Here is an 18,293-nt window from a genome sequence, read left to right on the forward strand (position 1 = left end):
GAAGCTCTTTAGTTTAATTAGATCCCATTTGTTAATTTTTGCTTTTGTTGCAATTACTTTTGCCAATGCCTATGTCCTGAGTAGTATTGCCTAAGTTGTCTTCCAGGGTTTTTATAGTTTTGGGTTTCACATTTAAGTCTTTAATCCATCTTAAGTTAATTTTTGTATATGGTGTAAGGAAAAGTTCCAGTTTCAACCTTCTGCATATGGCTAGCCAGTTCTCCCAGCACCATTTATTGAATAGGAAATCCCTTCCCCATTGCTTGTTTTCCTCAGGCTTGTTGAAGATCAGATAGTTGTAGGTATGAGGTCTTCTTTCTGGGTTCTCTATTCTGCTCCATTGCTCTATGTGTCTGTTCCTGTACCAGTACCATGCTGTTCTGGTTACTGTAGCCCTGCAGTGTAGTTTGAAGTCGGGTAGTGTGATGCCTCCAGCTTTGTTCTTTTTGGTTAGGATTGCCTTGGCTATTCAGGCTCTCTCTAGTTCTGTGAAGAATCTCAATGGTAGTTTTTAATAGGAATAGCATTGAATCTATAAATTGCTTTGGGCAGCACTTGCTTTTAAAGTTTTTATTAAAAATTATTTGTCATTTGTTTAATGATTAATGCTAAGGAAAGGTATCTGTATAGCCAGGTGGGGTGGTATGCCTCTGTAGTCCCAGCTACTTGGAAGACTGAGGTGGGGCCTGGGAGTTTGAGGCCAGCCTGAGCAACACAGTGAGACCCCATCTCTAAAATTAAATAAGTAAATAAAAAGATCTATACAAAGAATGTTTACAATATGTACATTAGGACTGGGGAGTTCCTGGGAGGAGAATCAATCACTACCGGACATGAGGAATATCAGTCTCCAGACAGTCAGCTCTGTAAACTGATTCAGATGATTAAGAATTTCAGTCCAAGTCAACAAGTATTTATTGATTACATACCATAGTCTCTGCAAAGTCTTCGTGAAATAACCTCTTAGGTTTAGCTGTAGAATACTCTGGAGCTATGGAGAAGGTAGGTCTGGACATGGAGGTAATTTTGCATGTTTTTCAGCAGAAGAGCATTACAAAGCAATCTTTCCTCATATTATTATTATTATTATTATTTTTTGAGACGAAGTCTCACTCTGTCGCCCAGGCTGGAGTGCAGTGGCACGATTTCAGCTCACTGCAAGCTCCGTCTCCCAGGTTTACGCCATTCTCCTGCCTCAGCCTCCCGAGTAGCTGGAACTACAGGTGCCCGCCGCCACGCCTGGCTAATTTTGTTTTTGTATTTTTAGTAGAGATAGGGTTTTACCGTGTTACCCAGGATGGTCTTGATCTCTTGACCTCATGATCTGCCCGCCTCTGCCTCCCAAAGTGCTGGGATTACAGTCGTGAGCCACCACGCCTGGCCTCCTCATATTATTTTTTATTGTGCAGTTTATTCAAGTGAGTTATTTAAAACAACTAGTTCACACACATAGGAGTTGTTGCTGACAAAGAATTGGTGGAAATGATATTAAATAACAATTGTTTTTATAAGTTTCCTCTGCTTCATTAATTTTATGATTGTGAGAGACCACGTGACTGGATATCAGCATACAGGACTTTGTATCACAATATGAACTTGGCAGTCATAAGGGATTACCTACAATTCTTCACAATTCTGTATTTTCATTTGTAAAACTCCATGAAGTTTTTTATAAGAATAAATTGTAGCACCTTATTCATATTGGAATTCAATAGTTCTTAGTTCAAGTCTCCCTTGAGAAAGTTTCACTGTGTTTTTAGTGCAGATTAGTAAAGATAAGATCTTGACTGGTAGGTAAGTGGGTGGAATTTATTTCAAATATGGGGGGTCTCCAATGCTTGCACACCAAATGCATTTACATATTGCCAAAAGCCAGAGGATATTTATGATAAGTTGCAAAAATAGCTACAAATTCTTTGTAGCCCATTCTGTCAAGAAATGCAATCTATTAACCCACTTCTTGATGTGAGCTAGTACTATGACTTGCTTTGAATAATAGAATGTAGTGGAAGTGATGTTGTGAGTTTTAAGTTTCAGCTCAAGACACCTACTGTTTCTATCTTGCACAGGAGAGCTTTCCAGCACCTGTGATAAGCCTCAGCCCGCCTGCCAGATAATGAGCCCACATGGATGGAGACAGGCCCCATATCCCTGCCAAACCTACTGATGCTACAGAGATGTGAGGGAGCCCACCTGAGAAAAGCTGAACCTGCCCAGTACATAAAGACCACTCAGGTGGGTTGAGCACAATTTCCTGTCTTACAGAATCATGAGGAGACACTAAACAATTATTTGAAGTCATTAAGTTTTGGAGTACTTGGTTACATAGAAAAATCTGACAGATAAAACAGTCTTCAAAAAAATTTTGTTTTTCAGCAATGTCTTAGTGCTTCTGTGGCTCACAGGCTCCCACATGCCTGGAGTGCTACAGGGAGAAGGTTAAATGAATGAGGAAAAATTGATAGGCTTTCCCAGCCCAAAGCATGATGTTATTATCATTATCATTACTAATATTTGTCTTTACGTAGGAGCTACCACTTGGGAATAGTTGCTATGTGTCAGACACTGGATTGTATTTAACTTTATAATTTGCACTTATCTATCATTTCATTTTACCTATCATCTAATAATTTTCTTTCTGTTTTATAGAAAATAACCTTAAGGCTCAGGTATTTTGAGTAGCTTGCCCAAGGTGCTGCAGCTGAAAAAATGAAAAGCAGCATGGAATTTATATTTATCTTATTACAAAATCTATATTCTTTTCACTTTGCTACTCTAGACTCTGTTATTATTGTGAAGCACCTTTAACTACTGCAAGACAGAAGTCTTGGCCTTCAGAGTAAAACTTCACCAGTGCATAAAGTCAGACTAAAACAATTTGAAAATATACAGAGTCTTAGAGAATGTTATAACTGTTTATTAGAACTAACATAAATTCTACCTAATTTCTTAGAGGGCTTTTAATGATGTCAATTATAATGGCACATCCCATTGCTATTTTAGTTATGGAATCAATGGCATGTCAATAAGTGCTTTCTGAGAAAATTGTTGGACAAAGTACTATTTTGAACTCCAAATTTTATTCCCACTATTAATTTATGAAGAGGGCTTTTTCTCTTTCTACTAGACAAAGGTAACAAATTAGCCTTTGTTAAAATGGTATACTGTTCTTCTGAGTTTCATTTACTTATTACTTTAACTTATATTAAAATGGTATACTGTTCTTCTGAGTTTCATTTACTTATTACTTTAACTTACATTAAAATTATGACCTGAAGACAGAAGCAGCTGGAACAAGGTTCTCTGTGTTATGGCTGGATGAAGCAGGAGGACGAGAGAGACAAAACTAGGTTAAAGATAGAAATGGTGTCTATCGGGCCGGGTGCAGTGGCTCACACCTGTAATCCCAGCACTTTGGGAGGCCGAGGCAGGCGGATCACGAGGTCAGGAGATCGAGACCATCCTGGCTAACACGGTGAAACGCCGTCTCTACTAAAAATACAAAAAATTAGCCGGGTGTGGTGGCAGGCGCCTGTTGTCCCAGCTACTTGCAGCGAGCCGAGATTGCGCCACTGCACTCCAGCCTGGGCAACAGAGCAAGACTCTGTCTCAAAAAAAAAAAAAAAAAAAAGAAAAAAAGAAAAGAAAAGAAATGGCGTCTATTGTCTCTTCAATGACTTTGCCTTGCTTGGACTTTCCATTCACCGCACAGGATGTGAGATCTGAAATGGCACCCTCAACTTCCCATCCAAGATGCAATTCTAATCCTACATTTAACACCCTAATTTCTTAACTGGAGTTATGAGTTATTTAAACTGTAATTTTAATAGGTGAAATTCTGGACTACCATCCCAAAACATTTTGTTCATTTGCCAAAGTCCTAAGGAATTTCCATTAGATACAAAGCAGGTAAGTCTGGATACAGGAAAAAAGATAAAAACATGTTATTTGCTACACAGCAAAAAGGATATTGAGTGGTAAAGGGAGCATATCTCAAATGGGACCTCAAAAACCCTCTTCATTCACAATGGCTAGAAAGAATAAAGCCACCTATAGGGTCAAATATCTCTCCTAATCATGTTAAGGCACTGGATTCTGAATTCGCACAGAAGGAGACTCTCACCCATCACTCCTCACAAGGACTCATGGCTTGCCCCATAGCATCACATCTGTACTACTTACCATTTGTGTAAATCCCAGTTGTGTAAACCCTGGGAAAAGTCCTTCAACTCTCTGGGCTTTAATGTCCTCCTTGGAAAACGAGGATGATATTAAAATATGACATGTATATGTAAAGAGTCCTAGGAATTTTTCATTCCAAGTGCAGTGTATGTACATCCCTCACAACTGCCTAATGAGGTACCTCAATGCCTCCAGCCAAAGACCAGCAAGAGCATACAAGCAATGAACAAGTCGGCTTTATTGTTCATTGCAATGATGGATAAACTTCACCATGAGAATCATGCAGCCCCTCAGGAAGAGATTGTTGGAACCAAAGAAGTAGAACCAGGAGAATAAATACATTAAGAGAATGATACAAGGAATTAATTTTTGCATCTGTGGGGGTGGGCTAGGCAAGTCAGAAATCCACTGGGTGGTAGTTGTCAGGAAGGGCAGGCTGGAACTCTCACATGCTGTCCAGAGTGGAATTTCTGTTTCCTCAGAGAAACTTCAACTCTGCTCTTAAGGCTTTTCAACAGTGTAGATTAAGCTCACCCAGTTTTTCTAGGATAAATTCTTAAAGTCAACTGATTATGAATTTCAATGACATCTACAAAATGTCTTCACATCAACATCTAGATTATTAGTGTTTGATTTGATAACTGGGGATCACAGTCTAGCTGACACATAAAATTAACCTTTAATCAATTGTAAGGTTTGTGCTTGTTTTAGGTGATTTTGGGGAGGATTTAAGAAAGAGGGATTTTGCTTTTAATTGGATTCTGACAGAAAGTGGAGGGTTGGGGTGGCAATGTTATGATTGGATAGCTTCATAAATCCTACCTAGAGGGACAGAAGACTATCCTGAGGCTACAGACGTGGTTGGTAAAGAAGCAGTAATCACTCCCAAGATAGAGATGTGCCTGATTATTTTTGTGGTTTGGACAATATTCATGTTTTGTCTGGGTTCAGACATGATGACTGAGAATTCTGGTATTCCGTCTCAGAATCCACTGAGCACAGAATCCACTGTGCTCAGAGAGTAACTGTCTGATTCTGATGTTCTGTGAAATCCTTTATCTTCAACAGGAGAACCAAAACCACCTGGGAGTGCCAGGCTAGCTCCTAGCAACCCCAAGGCCTTGTTAATTGCATCCAGGCAGCTCTCAGGTGTCAGGACATTTTTTTGTTTCACCTTTTTTTTTTTTTTTTTACAGTCTCTGCCAGTAGGAGGTAAAACATAGTGCCGAGAATCTCAGAAGGCCATTTATCAAGGACAGAGTGATTCTAAATAGAACTTCCATTAACTTATGGTTTCTATCACATACAGAAAATAGATGTATCTGAAAAAAAAATAATAAGTTTCATTCTAATGACTAACTTTAGCTCAATCTCTAGTCCCTTGCAAATATTTGGAATTTTAATATGGTAGGATAACAAGTTTTAAAAGATCTGGTAGTCTAAGAAAAGAAAACCATTTTTCTAAGTCAGTGCAATTCTCCTTATTCTACCCTCAATTTTTGACTTGACATTCTTAATTTTTTAAAAAAAATTCTTAGAGTAATTGAGCCAGCCAAGTTTTAAATGTAATCAATGTCCCTAAATTTCCTTTAAACATATTCAAGAAGCACCAAAACACAGAACGTAAAGATTACTCAACGCAAAGAAAAACTGTATAAAATCTCATACAGTTACTGTAGACAGCACCATCTGACATTATAACCTCTTTTTATTGCCCTGGCCAAAACCACCTGGATCTTTTGAGAGCTTGAGAATAACTTATCAAACTGGATTTATACAAGTAGAAAAGGCAAAGGTATTGATCGGCTACCACCAGCAGAGATCCCTAGGTAGGTGGGGTCAACTTAACATTTGGAGAATTCCATATGCACTATGGAAGCAAAAAGAAAAAGCAGCTAACCCACATACAGAAGCCAGAGAAAGGGGAGGGGATGGGGACTGCCAGGAAGGGAAATCGACTCAGGGAAAAATTCCTGGAGGTCATAACCCAGAAAATCCTGAAGGATGCCATATAATTGATGACCTCATCTATCCATGAGGTTGCTCAGAAATGCCCACCCCTGGCCAGGCGCTGTGGCTCATGCCTGTAATCCGAGCACTTTGGGAGGCTGAGACGGGCAGATCACGAATTCAGGAGTTCGAGACCAGCCTGGCCAACATAGTGAAACTCTGTCTCTACTAAAAATACAAAAATTAGCCGGGCATGGTGGCAGGCGCCTGTAATCCCAGCTACTTGGGAGGGTAAGGCAGGAGAATCGCTTGAACCTGGGAGGCAGAGGTTGCAGTGAGCCGAGACCACACCATTGCACCTCAGCCTGGGTGACAGAGTGAGACTACATCTCAAAAAAGAAAAAAAAGAAAAGAAATGCCCATCCCTCTTGCCACTAGCAGACATGCACACACCAGAGAAGATTCCAATTTAGTGTCCTCCCTCTATTCATAGAATATTTCCTCAAGTCCACTCTGAGTGGAGGCTGCGTCACAACCAGGGGATTTCCCTGTCTCCTTCCAGGGCTCTTAATACAAACTCTTCAACTAGTAACTGAGGTGTCATCATAGGGGAGTTTTCTAATTAGCCAAAACCTGACCTGGCAGGGTTTGGTTTGGGTGTCTTCAGATTTCCCTGTCTCGAGATCCTCACAATTGCTCTACAACTCAGAGCAGCAACTGCTGAGGCTGTCTTGGGAAGAGGATGATCCTAAACAAAGCTCTGATGCTGGGGGCCCTCGCCCTGACCACCGTGATGAGCCCCTGTGGAGGTGAAGACATTGTGGGTGAGTGCATGAGTGAGGGATGTTCTCTGGAGCTGGAAGAGAGGAAATTGAAGAAAAGAGAGAAAGCGATTTGCAGAGAAATTGTAGAGATTTCCTAAGGGCCCCTTCAGTATTAAGAGATTTAAAAATTATGGCTGTTTCTCCTTCAGGAAACCAGAGTCCCAACCTACTCTTTTTGTTATCTATGCTGTTGGCGTTCACTAAGGATGCTATTCTGTTTATATTGTATTCAGTCACTACAGCCTGGAGGTCTCTATGTCATTCCATCATGATTGCCTCAAAAATTGGTGAGGTTTCCATCAGTCGATAATTTTTTATTATTAAAAATTTGTGAAGTATCATTCTCAAATTTCCCTGAACAACTTTTGAAGCTTTTCGGATGTCTCCTGTAGTAGACCTTGGGGTAAATGATTCCATCAATTATATACTCTATAGATATTAAGAAAGATGCCCTTTTCTTTCTCTCAGACTTACTCACATTTCCACGTGGGAACTGGCACAGGTGGGGAGTGGGTAAAGGAGTCCAGCAGGCTGAATGCCTTCAACAATCATTTTACCACATGGTCCTCACTTACTCTCAGCTGCCTCATTTGTGTCACCTCACAAATAATCAAATAAAATGGGCATGTAGTTAAGCTTTGTAAATAGTGAAAACATGAATGTCAATTTTATTTTTACATATTTCCATTATAGGTGTAGCTTCACATTTCTTTTCTTTAGCAAAATAAGGAATCCTTTTATTTTAAAATTGAGAATTTATAGTAGAAAAACTTGGTAAATTAAATCATTTTGTTCTCAAATTATCAACCCAAATTACCTGTTGTTCACCTCATCTAATGAAGTCCTATAAAAAGAAAAGTGGGCCAGACATGGTGGCTCATGTCTGTAATCCCAGCACTTTGGGAGGCTGAGGCAGGAGGATCCTTTGAGCCCAGGAGTTCGAGACCAGCCTGGGCAACATAGCAAGACCTCATCTCTACAAAAAATAAAAATTAGCCAGGTGTGGTGGTGCATGCCTGTGGTGCCAGCTACTCAGAAGGCTGCAATGGGAGGACTGCTTGAGTCCAGGAGGCGGAAGCTGCAGTGAGCCATGATGGCACCACTACACTCCAGCCAGGGCAACAGAGAGAGACCTTGTCCCAAAAAGAAAGAGGAAAGGAAGAGAGAAAGGAAGGAAAGAAAGAAAGAAGGAAGTAAGGAAGGAAAGAAGGAAGGAAGGAAGGGAGAAGGGGAAGGGAAGGAAAGGAAGGAAGGAAAGGAAAGGGAAGGGAGGAAAGAAGGAAGGAAAAAAGAAAAAGAAAGAAAGTAGAAAGGAAGAAAGAAGAAAGAAAGGAAAGAAAAGAAGGAAGGAAAGAAAGAAGAAGGAAGGAAGCACAGATTAATTATTAATTATTTGGTCTCTCTTAGTCTCCTCTGTCTCCGTCATCCATCTCTTCCTACCCCTCTTCATGCATTCCTTTCTCCCTCTTCCCTTTCAGGATCCATCTCTGACTCCCTGCTTCTTTATATGGACAGTGGGTTTGTAAAACAAAAGTTGAAAAATCAGATAGTTAAAAGGTGAAGTGAACTGGAAGGTCTAAACTTCCACAACCTTATTAACCATGGCTGCTCCTATTCTGATTTTGTTCGGCAGTGGAAGTTTCACCTGCTTCTCCAGAGCACTTAGCTTCTTTGTTCCAAATTTCCTTTCTTCAGCCTCATACCAGAGTGCCCTGGTCAGGCTCGGCTCATCCATTAGGCACAACGTGGGCAATGCAGAGAACCCTCCATACTGTAAAGCCACATGAGAATGTTTTAACTCCTTTTAAGATTAGAAAAAAATGAAATTTCAGAGACTAAGAAAATGTTTTAATTCAGCCTAGATTGTATTGTCTTTATACCAATTCAGTCATAAAATACAATTTTCCATATTTTTATGGAGGAAGGGGCCCACAAAAGCAAGAGTGCTCAGGGCTCACATGTCAGAACGCAGCCCTGGTCATGGCTGATCCTGGCCTTCATATGATTCTGCTAGTGTACCTGTCCATCTTCCCCAAAATCTATGTGGTCCTCAAATATAGCAACTGTAATTCAAAACACGTTTGAGCACACAGTAAGCTAAGTTTTAAGGATTCAAAGACGAAAAGCCATGCTGTCTTCCCTGCAGAGGGTGCTCAGACTAGTGATGGAAACAGTATGGGATGCAGGAAAGCAGAAGGCCATTGCTGAGCAGGGCAGTGGACTCAGCAGAAGCTGAAACTGTACAAATGACTTGGTTCCAGCTGGGCCGGCAGGGTGATATCCTCCGGCAAAACTCGGCACCCAAGACAAGTCCCAGATGAAAAGAAGGATTGCTTTGTGTTTGATAAGGAGTCGAGGTTTATTGCAAGGATAAGAAGGCTTTGTTGGTGGCCTGTTAAGACCATCCAGGGCAGTCATACTGGATAAGGAAGAAGGTGAGCTGGAAGAGGAACAGACAAACAGCCAGATATTGAGATGGAGGAGGTGGAGGTTATAACGTGGTAAAAAACATGTTGATGAGAGGACTTAGCTACAAAGTTGTTTACTTAAGCATAAACCGCAAGGATGAATTTTAGGATTTCTTCAGGAAGTCCTAAAAGATAATTTCATTTCAGGGAGAAAAACAACAAACCACTGCAAAGACCAGGCAACACGAAAGGATAATGTAGTTTTGTTTGCTTGACAGATACTTATGAAAGATGTTGGACTGTAAGGCTGTTGATAGCCTCCTCACAGAACGTGCTACAGTACATTGTATCTACTCCCTTACCTACCTGACTCTTCCACTGTTCAGTTTGTTCCTTAATGGTAGACCATGCCTGATTGGTGTTTTACAGATCCTCTGCTATGTCTGACACTTGTGGATGCTCAGAAAGTGGGGAAGGAAGGAAAGATACAACGGTAAAAGGCTTACACGTCTTGACAAGAATGTCCAGTTCGGCTCATTTGGCTGGAACCATATCGCATGGCTGCCATTCTGCTCTGGCATCCTCAGACAAGCTCACTGCCCATTAGAGGAAAAAGGGTTTAATTTAGCTGAGTCCTCAAGTGAATATAAGTGTTGAGTCAGAACGCTGTAGACATTTAGTAACCTCCTTCAGAGGAAAAAAAAGAGACGGGGGAAAATGACAGAAATCCAAAAACTAGTGGAGCTTCCACTCTTCATTTCAGAAGAAATCAGTTGCTCTCCTCTAAGGATCATTACTATTAACAAAACAGAGACCTTGAAGGAGGCATTGTTTATTTATTATATATTTTGTAATGTTATTACCATTCTTGTTATACTCTTTCTTATACCCTACAATTGTTAGCAGACATTATTTTAAATTAATAAGATCCTGCATGCTTTTCCTTTTTTAAAAAAAAAGAAAGACCTCTGTGTAGAGTGTCCTGTTCTGAGCCAGTCCTGAGAGGAAAGAAAGTACAATCAGTTTGTTATTAACTGATGAAAGAATTAAGTGAAAGATGAATCTTAGGAAGCAGAGGGAAGTAAACCTAGTCTCTGACTAAGAAAGCTAAATACCATAATAACTCATTCATTCCTTCTTTTGTTCAATTACAGTATTTAATCGTAAGTCCATGATGTGCCAGGCACTCAGGAAATAGTAAAAACTGGACATGCGATATTCTGCCCTTGTGTAGCACACATTATAGTGGGAAAGAAAGCGCAATTTTAACCGGACAACTACCAACACTAAGAGCGGAGGAAGCAGGGGCTGGAAATGTCCACAGGCTGTGCCAAAGATGAAGCCCGTAATATTTGAAAGTCAGTTTCTTCCATCATTTTGTGTATTAAGATTCTTTCTTCCCCTGTTCTCCACCTTCCTGCTTGTCATCTTCACTCATCAGCTGACCACGTCGCCTCTTATGGTGTAAACTTGTACCAGTCTTACGGTCCCTCTGGCCAGTTCACCCATGAATTTGATGGAGACGAGCAGTTCTACGTGGACCTGGGGAGGAAGGAGACTGTCTGGTGTTTGCCTGTTCTCAGACAATTTAGATTTGACCCGCAATTTGCACTGACAAACATCGCTGTCCTAAAACATAACTTGAACAGTCTGATTAAACGCTCCAACTCTACCGCTGCTACCAATGGTATGTGTCCACAATTCTGCCCCTCTTTACTGATTTATCCCTTCATACCAAGTTTCATTATTTTATTTCCAAGAGGTCCCCAGATCTTCTCATGGCAATTGCTGAAATTTTATTATCTCCCATCTCTAAAATCACATATTCCCATGTAATACAAGGGTCTTTCCATTATCCATTCATTAAATCCTTCTAGGAGAGGTCTCATCAACCTCCTACTTTATTAAACATGCCCACAGAGAGAAGGGCACAGGAATAAAGCAGAGGCAATGTGTCGTTGCTCCCAAGCAGAAGGTAAATAAGACCTCTTTGACTATCAGGTGGTGAAATGCTGGTAGGAGGGCTCTTCCAGGATGTAATGCAGAAGCTCATGGCAGAGCTATTCACACTTCACATCAGTGCTGTTTCCTCACCACAGAGGTTCCTGAGGTCACAGTGTTTTCCAAGTCTCCTGTGACACTGGGTCAGCCCAACATCCTCATCTGTCTTGTGGACAACATCTTTCCTCCTGTGGTCAACATCACATGGCTGAGCAATGGGCACTCAGTCACAGAAGGTGTTTCTGAGACCAGCTTCCTCTCCAAGAGTGATCATTCCTTCTTCAAGATCAGTTACCTCACCCTCCTCCCTTCTGCTGAGGAGAGTTATGACTGCAAGGTGGAGCACTGGGGCCTGGACAAGCCTCTTCTGAAACACTGGGGTAAGGATGAGTTCCACCACTTTTTGATGCTTTCTTGTCTGTCAAGTTCAGAACTTCCTGCCTTTTACTCCTATATCCCAAAACTTGTTTTCCACACTTCATGGGTTTCTTTCTTTCTTTCTTTCTTTTTTGAAAGAATAAAGCAACAAAAGCAAAGATTTATTGAAAATGAAAGTACACTTCACATGGTGGGAGCGGGCCTGAGCACAGGGGCTCAAGAACCACTTCATGGGTTTCTAATAATAGACTTCACTCTTCTCCCTAAGCCTGGGACCTTGAGTCTTTGCAGAGCCAGCCCTCCACCCCATCCCATCCCACACACATGCACATGAGCACATTGCTTTCTGACCTCAACGACTTCATATCCACAGAGCCTGAGATTCCAGCCCCTATGTCAGAGCTCACAGAGACTGTGGTCTGCGCCCTGGGGTTGTCTGTGGGACTCGTGGGCATTGTGGTGGGCACTGTCTTCATCATCCGAGGCCTGCGTTCAGTTGGTGCTTCCAGACACCAAGGGCCCTTGTGAATCCCATCCTGGAAGGGAAGGTAAGATTGAGATTTGTTAGAGCTGAATCCGCAGTATGAGAGGAAGGAAAGTGGAGGAGGCTGTGGACATGAATGGTTGAAAGTTGTAGGGGAATTGGGAAGTGGCATGATGATGACATAGGAGCGGCCTAGGACCCATCCATCTCATGTCTGTCCTGTTGCAGGTGCATCGCCATCTACAGGAGCAGAAGAGTGGACTTGCTACATGATCTAGCATTATTTTCTGGCCCGATTTATCATACCCCTTTTCTCCTCCAAATGTTTCTCCTCTCACCTCTTCTGTGGGACTTAAATTGCTGTATCTGCTCAGAGCTCACAAATGCCTTTGAATTATTTCCCTGACTTCCTGATTTTTTTCTTTTCTCAAGTGTTACCTACTAAGAGATGCCTGGAGTAAGCCACCCAGCTACCTAATTCCTCAGTAACCTCCATCTATAATCTCCATGGAAGCAACAAATTCCCTTTATGAGATATATGTCAAATTTTTCAATCTTTCATCCAGGGCTGACTGAAACCGTGGCTAAGAATTGGGAGACTCTCTTGTTTCAAGCCAATTTAACATCATTTACCAGATCATTTGTCATGTCCATTAACACAGAAGCAACCGACTACAGTATAGCCTGATAATATGTTGATTTCTTAGCTGACATTAATATTTCTTTCTTCCTTGTGTTCCCACCTGTGGCATTGCCACCCACCCCTCAATTAAGGCAACAATGAAGTTAATGGATACCCTCTGTCTTTGGCTCAGAAATGTTATAGCAAAAATTTTAAAATAAAAAAGTAAGTCTGTACTAACTTCAATATGACTTTTAAAAGTATGACAGAGAAATGGGTTGGGATAAAGGAACTTCGAATCTCAAAAATATCAATAGTGAAAATTTATTCTCAAAACTTTAAATTTGTGAAGAATGATGACAGTAGAAGCCTTCCTCTCCCCTCCTCACCTTGAAGGAATAAAATTTCCTTAGGCAGGAAATGAAATGGAAGTCAGAAAAACATTAGAATAAGACAATAATGTGGGTATCTGAAAAGGAACAAATACTCATTCCTCACATAGGGTTAGTGACAATGGGGAAAGGGATGGGAGTAGAAGCCACAGACATATCTAGGAGCCCTAGTATAGAGGCGCAGTCTGCCTCACCTCCTGAATGAAACTTTGCTAGATAACCATGTAGCTTTCCCTGTGCCACCCTGGCACGAAGGAGACAGTATAGTGGATATGGCTGCAGGATGTTTCTAGGAAACATGCTGATAGAAAACAATACCAATATCTTCAGAAATCCCAAGCCCTTTCCCCTAACCCCTCCTGGCTAAGGAAAGCACTAGCTTACGAGAGAAACCCCAGGAAGAACAACACAGTTGAGACAATGTAGCAGCAGCTGTGGGTGCTGTGTCCTCCATTGGATTCGCCATTTCCTAGCAGAAACTCTCACAGAGGAAATGGGTCAGTAGTGATCTCATGGCTCTAAACAGCTATGAAATCTGTGAGGATATTTCTATCCATGCTACCTGCATCAGTGAGTTTAAATTTTAATTGTAGAAAAAAGACAAAATATTAATGCAGTAATTGATACGGTATAGTTTGGTGCAAATAACCCTAAATCCAAATCCAGGACTCAGTACTTTGAAGCTAGTATTTTAAACTTTATAAATGGGTGAAGTATCTAACATTTCTGGCCTTATTTTTCTCATCCACAATGTAGGAGTAATAATAATTTCCTTGCAGAGTTATTGATGGAATTTGAATAATCTTGATATATAGTCAATGCCTTACACATAGTATATAAATACACAAGAAAACATTGTGGTTATATTTATAATCAACTTATTTAAAAGAATGGATCACGTTATATGAAAAGTACTTTTGTTTTTCTCAGCCCCTTAATGATTTAGGAGATTCAAATGTAGAGCTATGGGTGAATTTCTTTTCATATGATCATTGGAGGATATTTTTTTTCTCCAGAATGAGAGAGGCTGAGATCGATTGCTAAGAGAGCTCTTAGGACGAGAAATTGTAGTATTTGACTTTGGTCTTTAACTCTCTAAGAAGGGATATATTCCCTCCTTATGGCCCGTAAGTGTTTATTCAAGGTATTTCATATGCAACAGATGTTTATGCATGTTTACTTTGGGGAGGAAGTGAAGAAAGTTCAAGGAGAAAATAATTTAAAATGCAGACTAGGAATCAGTAAGCACAGGGAGTCTGAATCAGTGATGATCATGAAAATGTCCATCAGAGAGCACAGAGGATTTTTAGGGTAATGAAACTACTCTATTTGATACCACAATGGTGAAAAATGTCATTATGCATTTGCCCAAATCCACAGAATGTACAACACCAAGAGTGAGACTTAATGTAAGCTATGGACTTTGGGTGATAATGATGTGCCAATGTAAGTACATAAATTATAGCAAATGTACCACTCTGGTGGGAGATGTTGCTAATGGGGGAGGCTACACATGTGTGGGAGCCGAGTGTATCTGGCAGCAGTTCCCAACCTTTTTGGCACCAGGGACCAGTTTTATGGAAGACAATTTTTCCACAGATAGTGGTTGGAATGTGGGTATGATTTGGGGATGAAACTGTGAAACTGTTCCACCTCAGATCAAAAAGCATTAGCTAGGTTCTCATAAGGAACATGCAACCTAGATCTCTTGCATGCACAGTTAACAATAGGATTCGCACTCCTATGAGAATCTAATGCCACCACTGATCTGACAGAAGGTGGGGCTCAGTTGGTAATGCTAGCTCGCCCACTGCGTGGCCCAATTTCTAACAGGCCACCAACTGGTACAGGTCCATGGCCCAGGGGGTTGGGGTCCTCTGGGATATCTCTGCACCTTCTGCTCAGTTTTTCTGTGAACCAACAACTGCTTTAAAATAAAGTCTATTGATAGACTGGATTAAGAAAATGTGGCACATATACACCATGGAATACTATGCAGCCATAAAAAACGATGAGTTCATGTCCTTTGCAGGGACATGCATGAAGCTGGAAACCATCATTCTCAGCAAACTATCGCAAGGACAAAAAACCAAACACCGCATGTTCTCACTCGTAGGTGGGAATTGAACAATGAGAACACATGGACACAGGAAGGGGAACATCACACACCGGGGACTGTTGTGGGGTGGGGGGAGGGGGGAGGGATAGCATTAGGAGATATACCTAATGCTAAATGACGAGTTAATGGGTGCAGCACACCAACGTGGCACATATATACATATGTAACAAACCTGCACATTGTGCACATGTACCCTAAAACTTAAAGTATAATAATAATAAAATAAAAAATAAATAAAAATAAAAATAAGGAGAAGAAAAGGTAACCAATTATGATCCCAAATATATAAAATAAAACTTTTAGTATGAAAAAGTCACATTCAAATGCACAATGCACTAAGAAATTTTTAGCAATAAGATTTCAAATAAATTTCATATAAATTTCAATGATTCATGAGGCAAGAATCCAGCATTTTGGAGTTGTGTGCATTTGTGTGAGTGAGTGTGTGTGTGTGTGTGTGTGTGTGTAATATAAGGGTTATACTGAATGGCAAAATGACTAGAGTCATACAGAAATCTACAAATGCTGCCCAACTCAGACTCATTCCTGAAGAAGTACTGTGGAAAGCAAATTTAATGATATTGCATTTTATTAAAAGATTGTATTCAAAAAGTATTTATGTAATGTTAAAATAGCAGAATTAAAACTAATTCTAAAAAATAAGAGTAAATTTTTTGTCAGCTAAAAATGTAGGGTCATTATTGACATTACTATACATAGGGTTACAGATCAACCTGCATGATTTTAAATCATGTGATACTTAAAAATTATTTCAGTTATTTGAATTATTTCAGATTGTATACATAAAGTGTGACTTCATTAATATTTAATATCACACTATTTAAAATTTACAAAATTAGTGGGTCACAGAGGCTTGTGCCTGTGATCTTAACACTTTGGAGGCCAATGGAGGAGGATTGCTTGAAGCCAGGAGTTCAACAGCTGCCTGGGCAACAAAGCAAGACACCATCTCTACAACATAAAAATAAATTAGCGCATGGTGGCACGCCTGTAATCCCTGCTACTCTGGAGGCTGAGGTGAGAGGAGCGAGCCCAGGAGTTCAGGGCTTCAGTGGGCTAGGATTGCGCCACCGCGCTCGCTCCAGCCTAGGCAACAGAGCAAGACCCCACCTCTAAAAATAAATAAATAAATAAATTTTACAAAATTTTAAAAATCACATGAAATATTTCAGGTTTGTACTTACCATAAACAAACTAGGGATTTGAAGAATTAAACATTTTATTTTATTTACAGTCTGTACTGGCACATAGTAAGTAGTCAATAGGTGTTAACAATTGGTGTTATTGTTATTTTCTGGAGTTCAACTAACAAATCCCACAGCGAATGACACCATAGGGATGCAACCAACAAGATCCAGAATATGGGAACTTCCACTAGATAACTCCATTTCTTCAGCAACAATTCAAAGACAGACACAGAGAGAGAGAGTGACAGAGAGAGAACAGAAGAGAAGCTATACATTTTTAAAAGGCTGAAGAAATATATGAACCAAATTGATATGAGGCAATCAGAAAAATTGACACCGACTGTATTAAGGAAATAGCTAATTTTAGTGTGGTAATAGCATTGCTGTTATGTTTCTAAAAAGTCATTATACTTTAGACTTTCATAATAAAATAATTATGAATGAAGTATGGTATCTGAAAGTATCTTCAGAATAACCCAGTGTGCATTTATGATTAATTGGGTGGGTTTACAAAATTGCCCATGAATTGATCATTGTTAAAGCTTGGCTGTTAAAACATGGCACTCTTCTCTCTACTACTGTTGAAGTTTTCTGTAATACAAAGTTTTTAAAAAATGCATTCCAGGAAAGTCCTATAAACATAGGCAGAGAAACATTCTGTTTGAAGTTATGTTAGTTTTTAGGCTTTTCTTGTTTTTATCACAGTTAGGAAATCCTAAGTATCCAAATCCTGCCTAAGACTATAGGAACCTCTCAAAAATGCAACTCTAAAGAATGTGTATGCAAGAACTAATAATAGCAAAGGAAAGCGAAGTACTTTTTCCTTTATTATTGGCTGTACTAAGCCCCCAGACTTGTTTATATATTCATTAATTCATCAAAACTGCAAAAATGGTATTTGAGTACCATTATAGCAATAAGTACCATACTTTGTTATAGGTATCATTAAAATAATGTGAAAAGAGATACATTCATTGTCTTCATAGAACTTACACTCTAATGGGAAGAAATATACATATATTACATAATTCCACAAACATATAATTACAAACTCTGAATGATTTATAAAGGAAAAGAGAACGAGGTAAAGTGAGGGAGTGTTGCACAGGAACCAGGTATAATTTGGGGGAGATTAGAGGTGGCTCGAAGAAGTGTATCTTGAGATGAAATAAGATGGTATACAGTAGGTAAGGGACAAGGTTGAGGCAGTCAGAGCAAATGTTTGAGAAACTCTTACAACACGAAAGAGAAGATGAGAATAAAATAACATGAAAATTATCACAGATTTAATATGGAAAGCTCATGTAACAGCAAACAAGTTTAAAGTCTTTCTAATTAGAATTCTTAATCTGTAAAAGTAATAATGGAATGCTATAAACAATTGGAAAATTTAATAGGAAGTTTGGAAAACTAAGTCAAGAAATATGAAAAGGCAAAAATTGTACCTACCACACATAGTTTTATTAGAAGTTGACTAAGAATATTACTTAGTAAAGTGGAATTGTTAATCAGGAAATGGGAAGGTAAGGAATCCAGAAAACTGAATTTAACCCAGGACCTCCCTGAAAAGGGATCCTATTACAGCAGTTCCTTGGCAAGCAAAGAACGTCTGATACATAAGTGATATTTAGAAAATGATAAACTATTTTTTTCAATTTTTAGAATTAAGCTAAGAGCAAAGCCCAAGTATGCTTACTGTTACAGCAGAATGTCAAAATTGTCAGC

General features: G+C 39.8%; 1 protein-coding gene across 2 annotated transcripts; it reads left to right on the forward strand.

Moving 5' to 3' along the window:
• Positions 1–6,798: 6,798 nt before the first annotated feature.
• LOC100979649 (HLA class II histocompatibility antigen, DQ alpha 1 chain) lies at positions 6,799–13,095 on the forward strand. 2 transcript variants are annotated; one of them, XM_034961814.3, is made up of 5 exons: positions 6,799–6,956; positions 10,806–11,051; positions 11,464–11,745; positions 12,117–12,291; positions 12,456–13,095. In XM_034961814.3, the coding sequence occupies exons 1-4, from the start codon at positions 6,875–6,877 to the stop codon at positions 12,269–12,271; spliced, it is 765 nt and encodes a 254-aa protein (XP_034817705.2). In that variant the 5' UTR covers positions 6,799–6,874; the 3' UTR covers positions 12,272–12,291; positions 12,456–13,095. The 2 variants fall into 2 exon arrangements, with proteins under 2 accessions (XP_034817705.2, XP_063461335.1); XM_063605265.1 differs by having other exon boundaries at positions 12,660–13,095.
• The last annotated feature ends 5,198 nt before the right edge of the window (positions 13,096–18,293 follow it).

Source organism: Pan paniscus, chromosome 5 (assembly GCF_029289425.2).
Source record: "Pan paniscus chromosome 5, NHGRI_mPanPan1-v2.0_pri, whole genome shotgun sequence".
NCBI lineage: Eukaryota > Metazoa > Chordata > Mammalia > Primates > Hominidae > Pan > Pan paniscus.

Excerpts from the sequence above, each read along its gene's own strand:
- LOC100979649 (XM_034961814.3), top strand. The coding sequence starts at position 6,875 with ATGATCCTAAACAAAGCTCTGATGCTGGGGGCCCTCGCCCTGACCACC. Across the intron at positions 11,052-11,463 it reads CTCTACCGCTGCTACCAATG|AGGTTCCTGAGGTCACAGTG; the intron begins GTATGTGTCCAC and ends TCCTCACCACAG. Across the intron at positions 11,746-12,116 it reads GCCTCTTCTGAAACACTGGG|AGCCTGAGATTCCAGCCCCT; the intron begins GTAAGGATGAGT and ends TCATATCCACAG.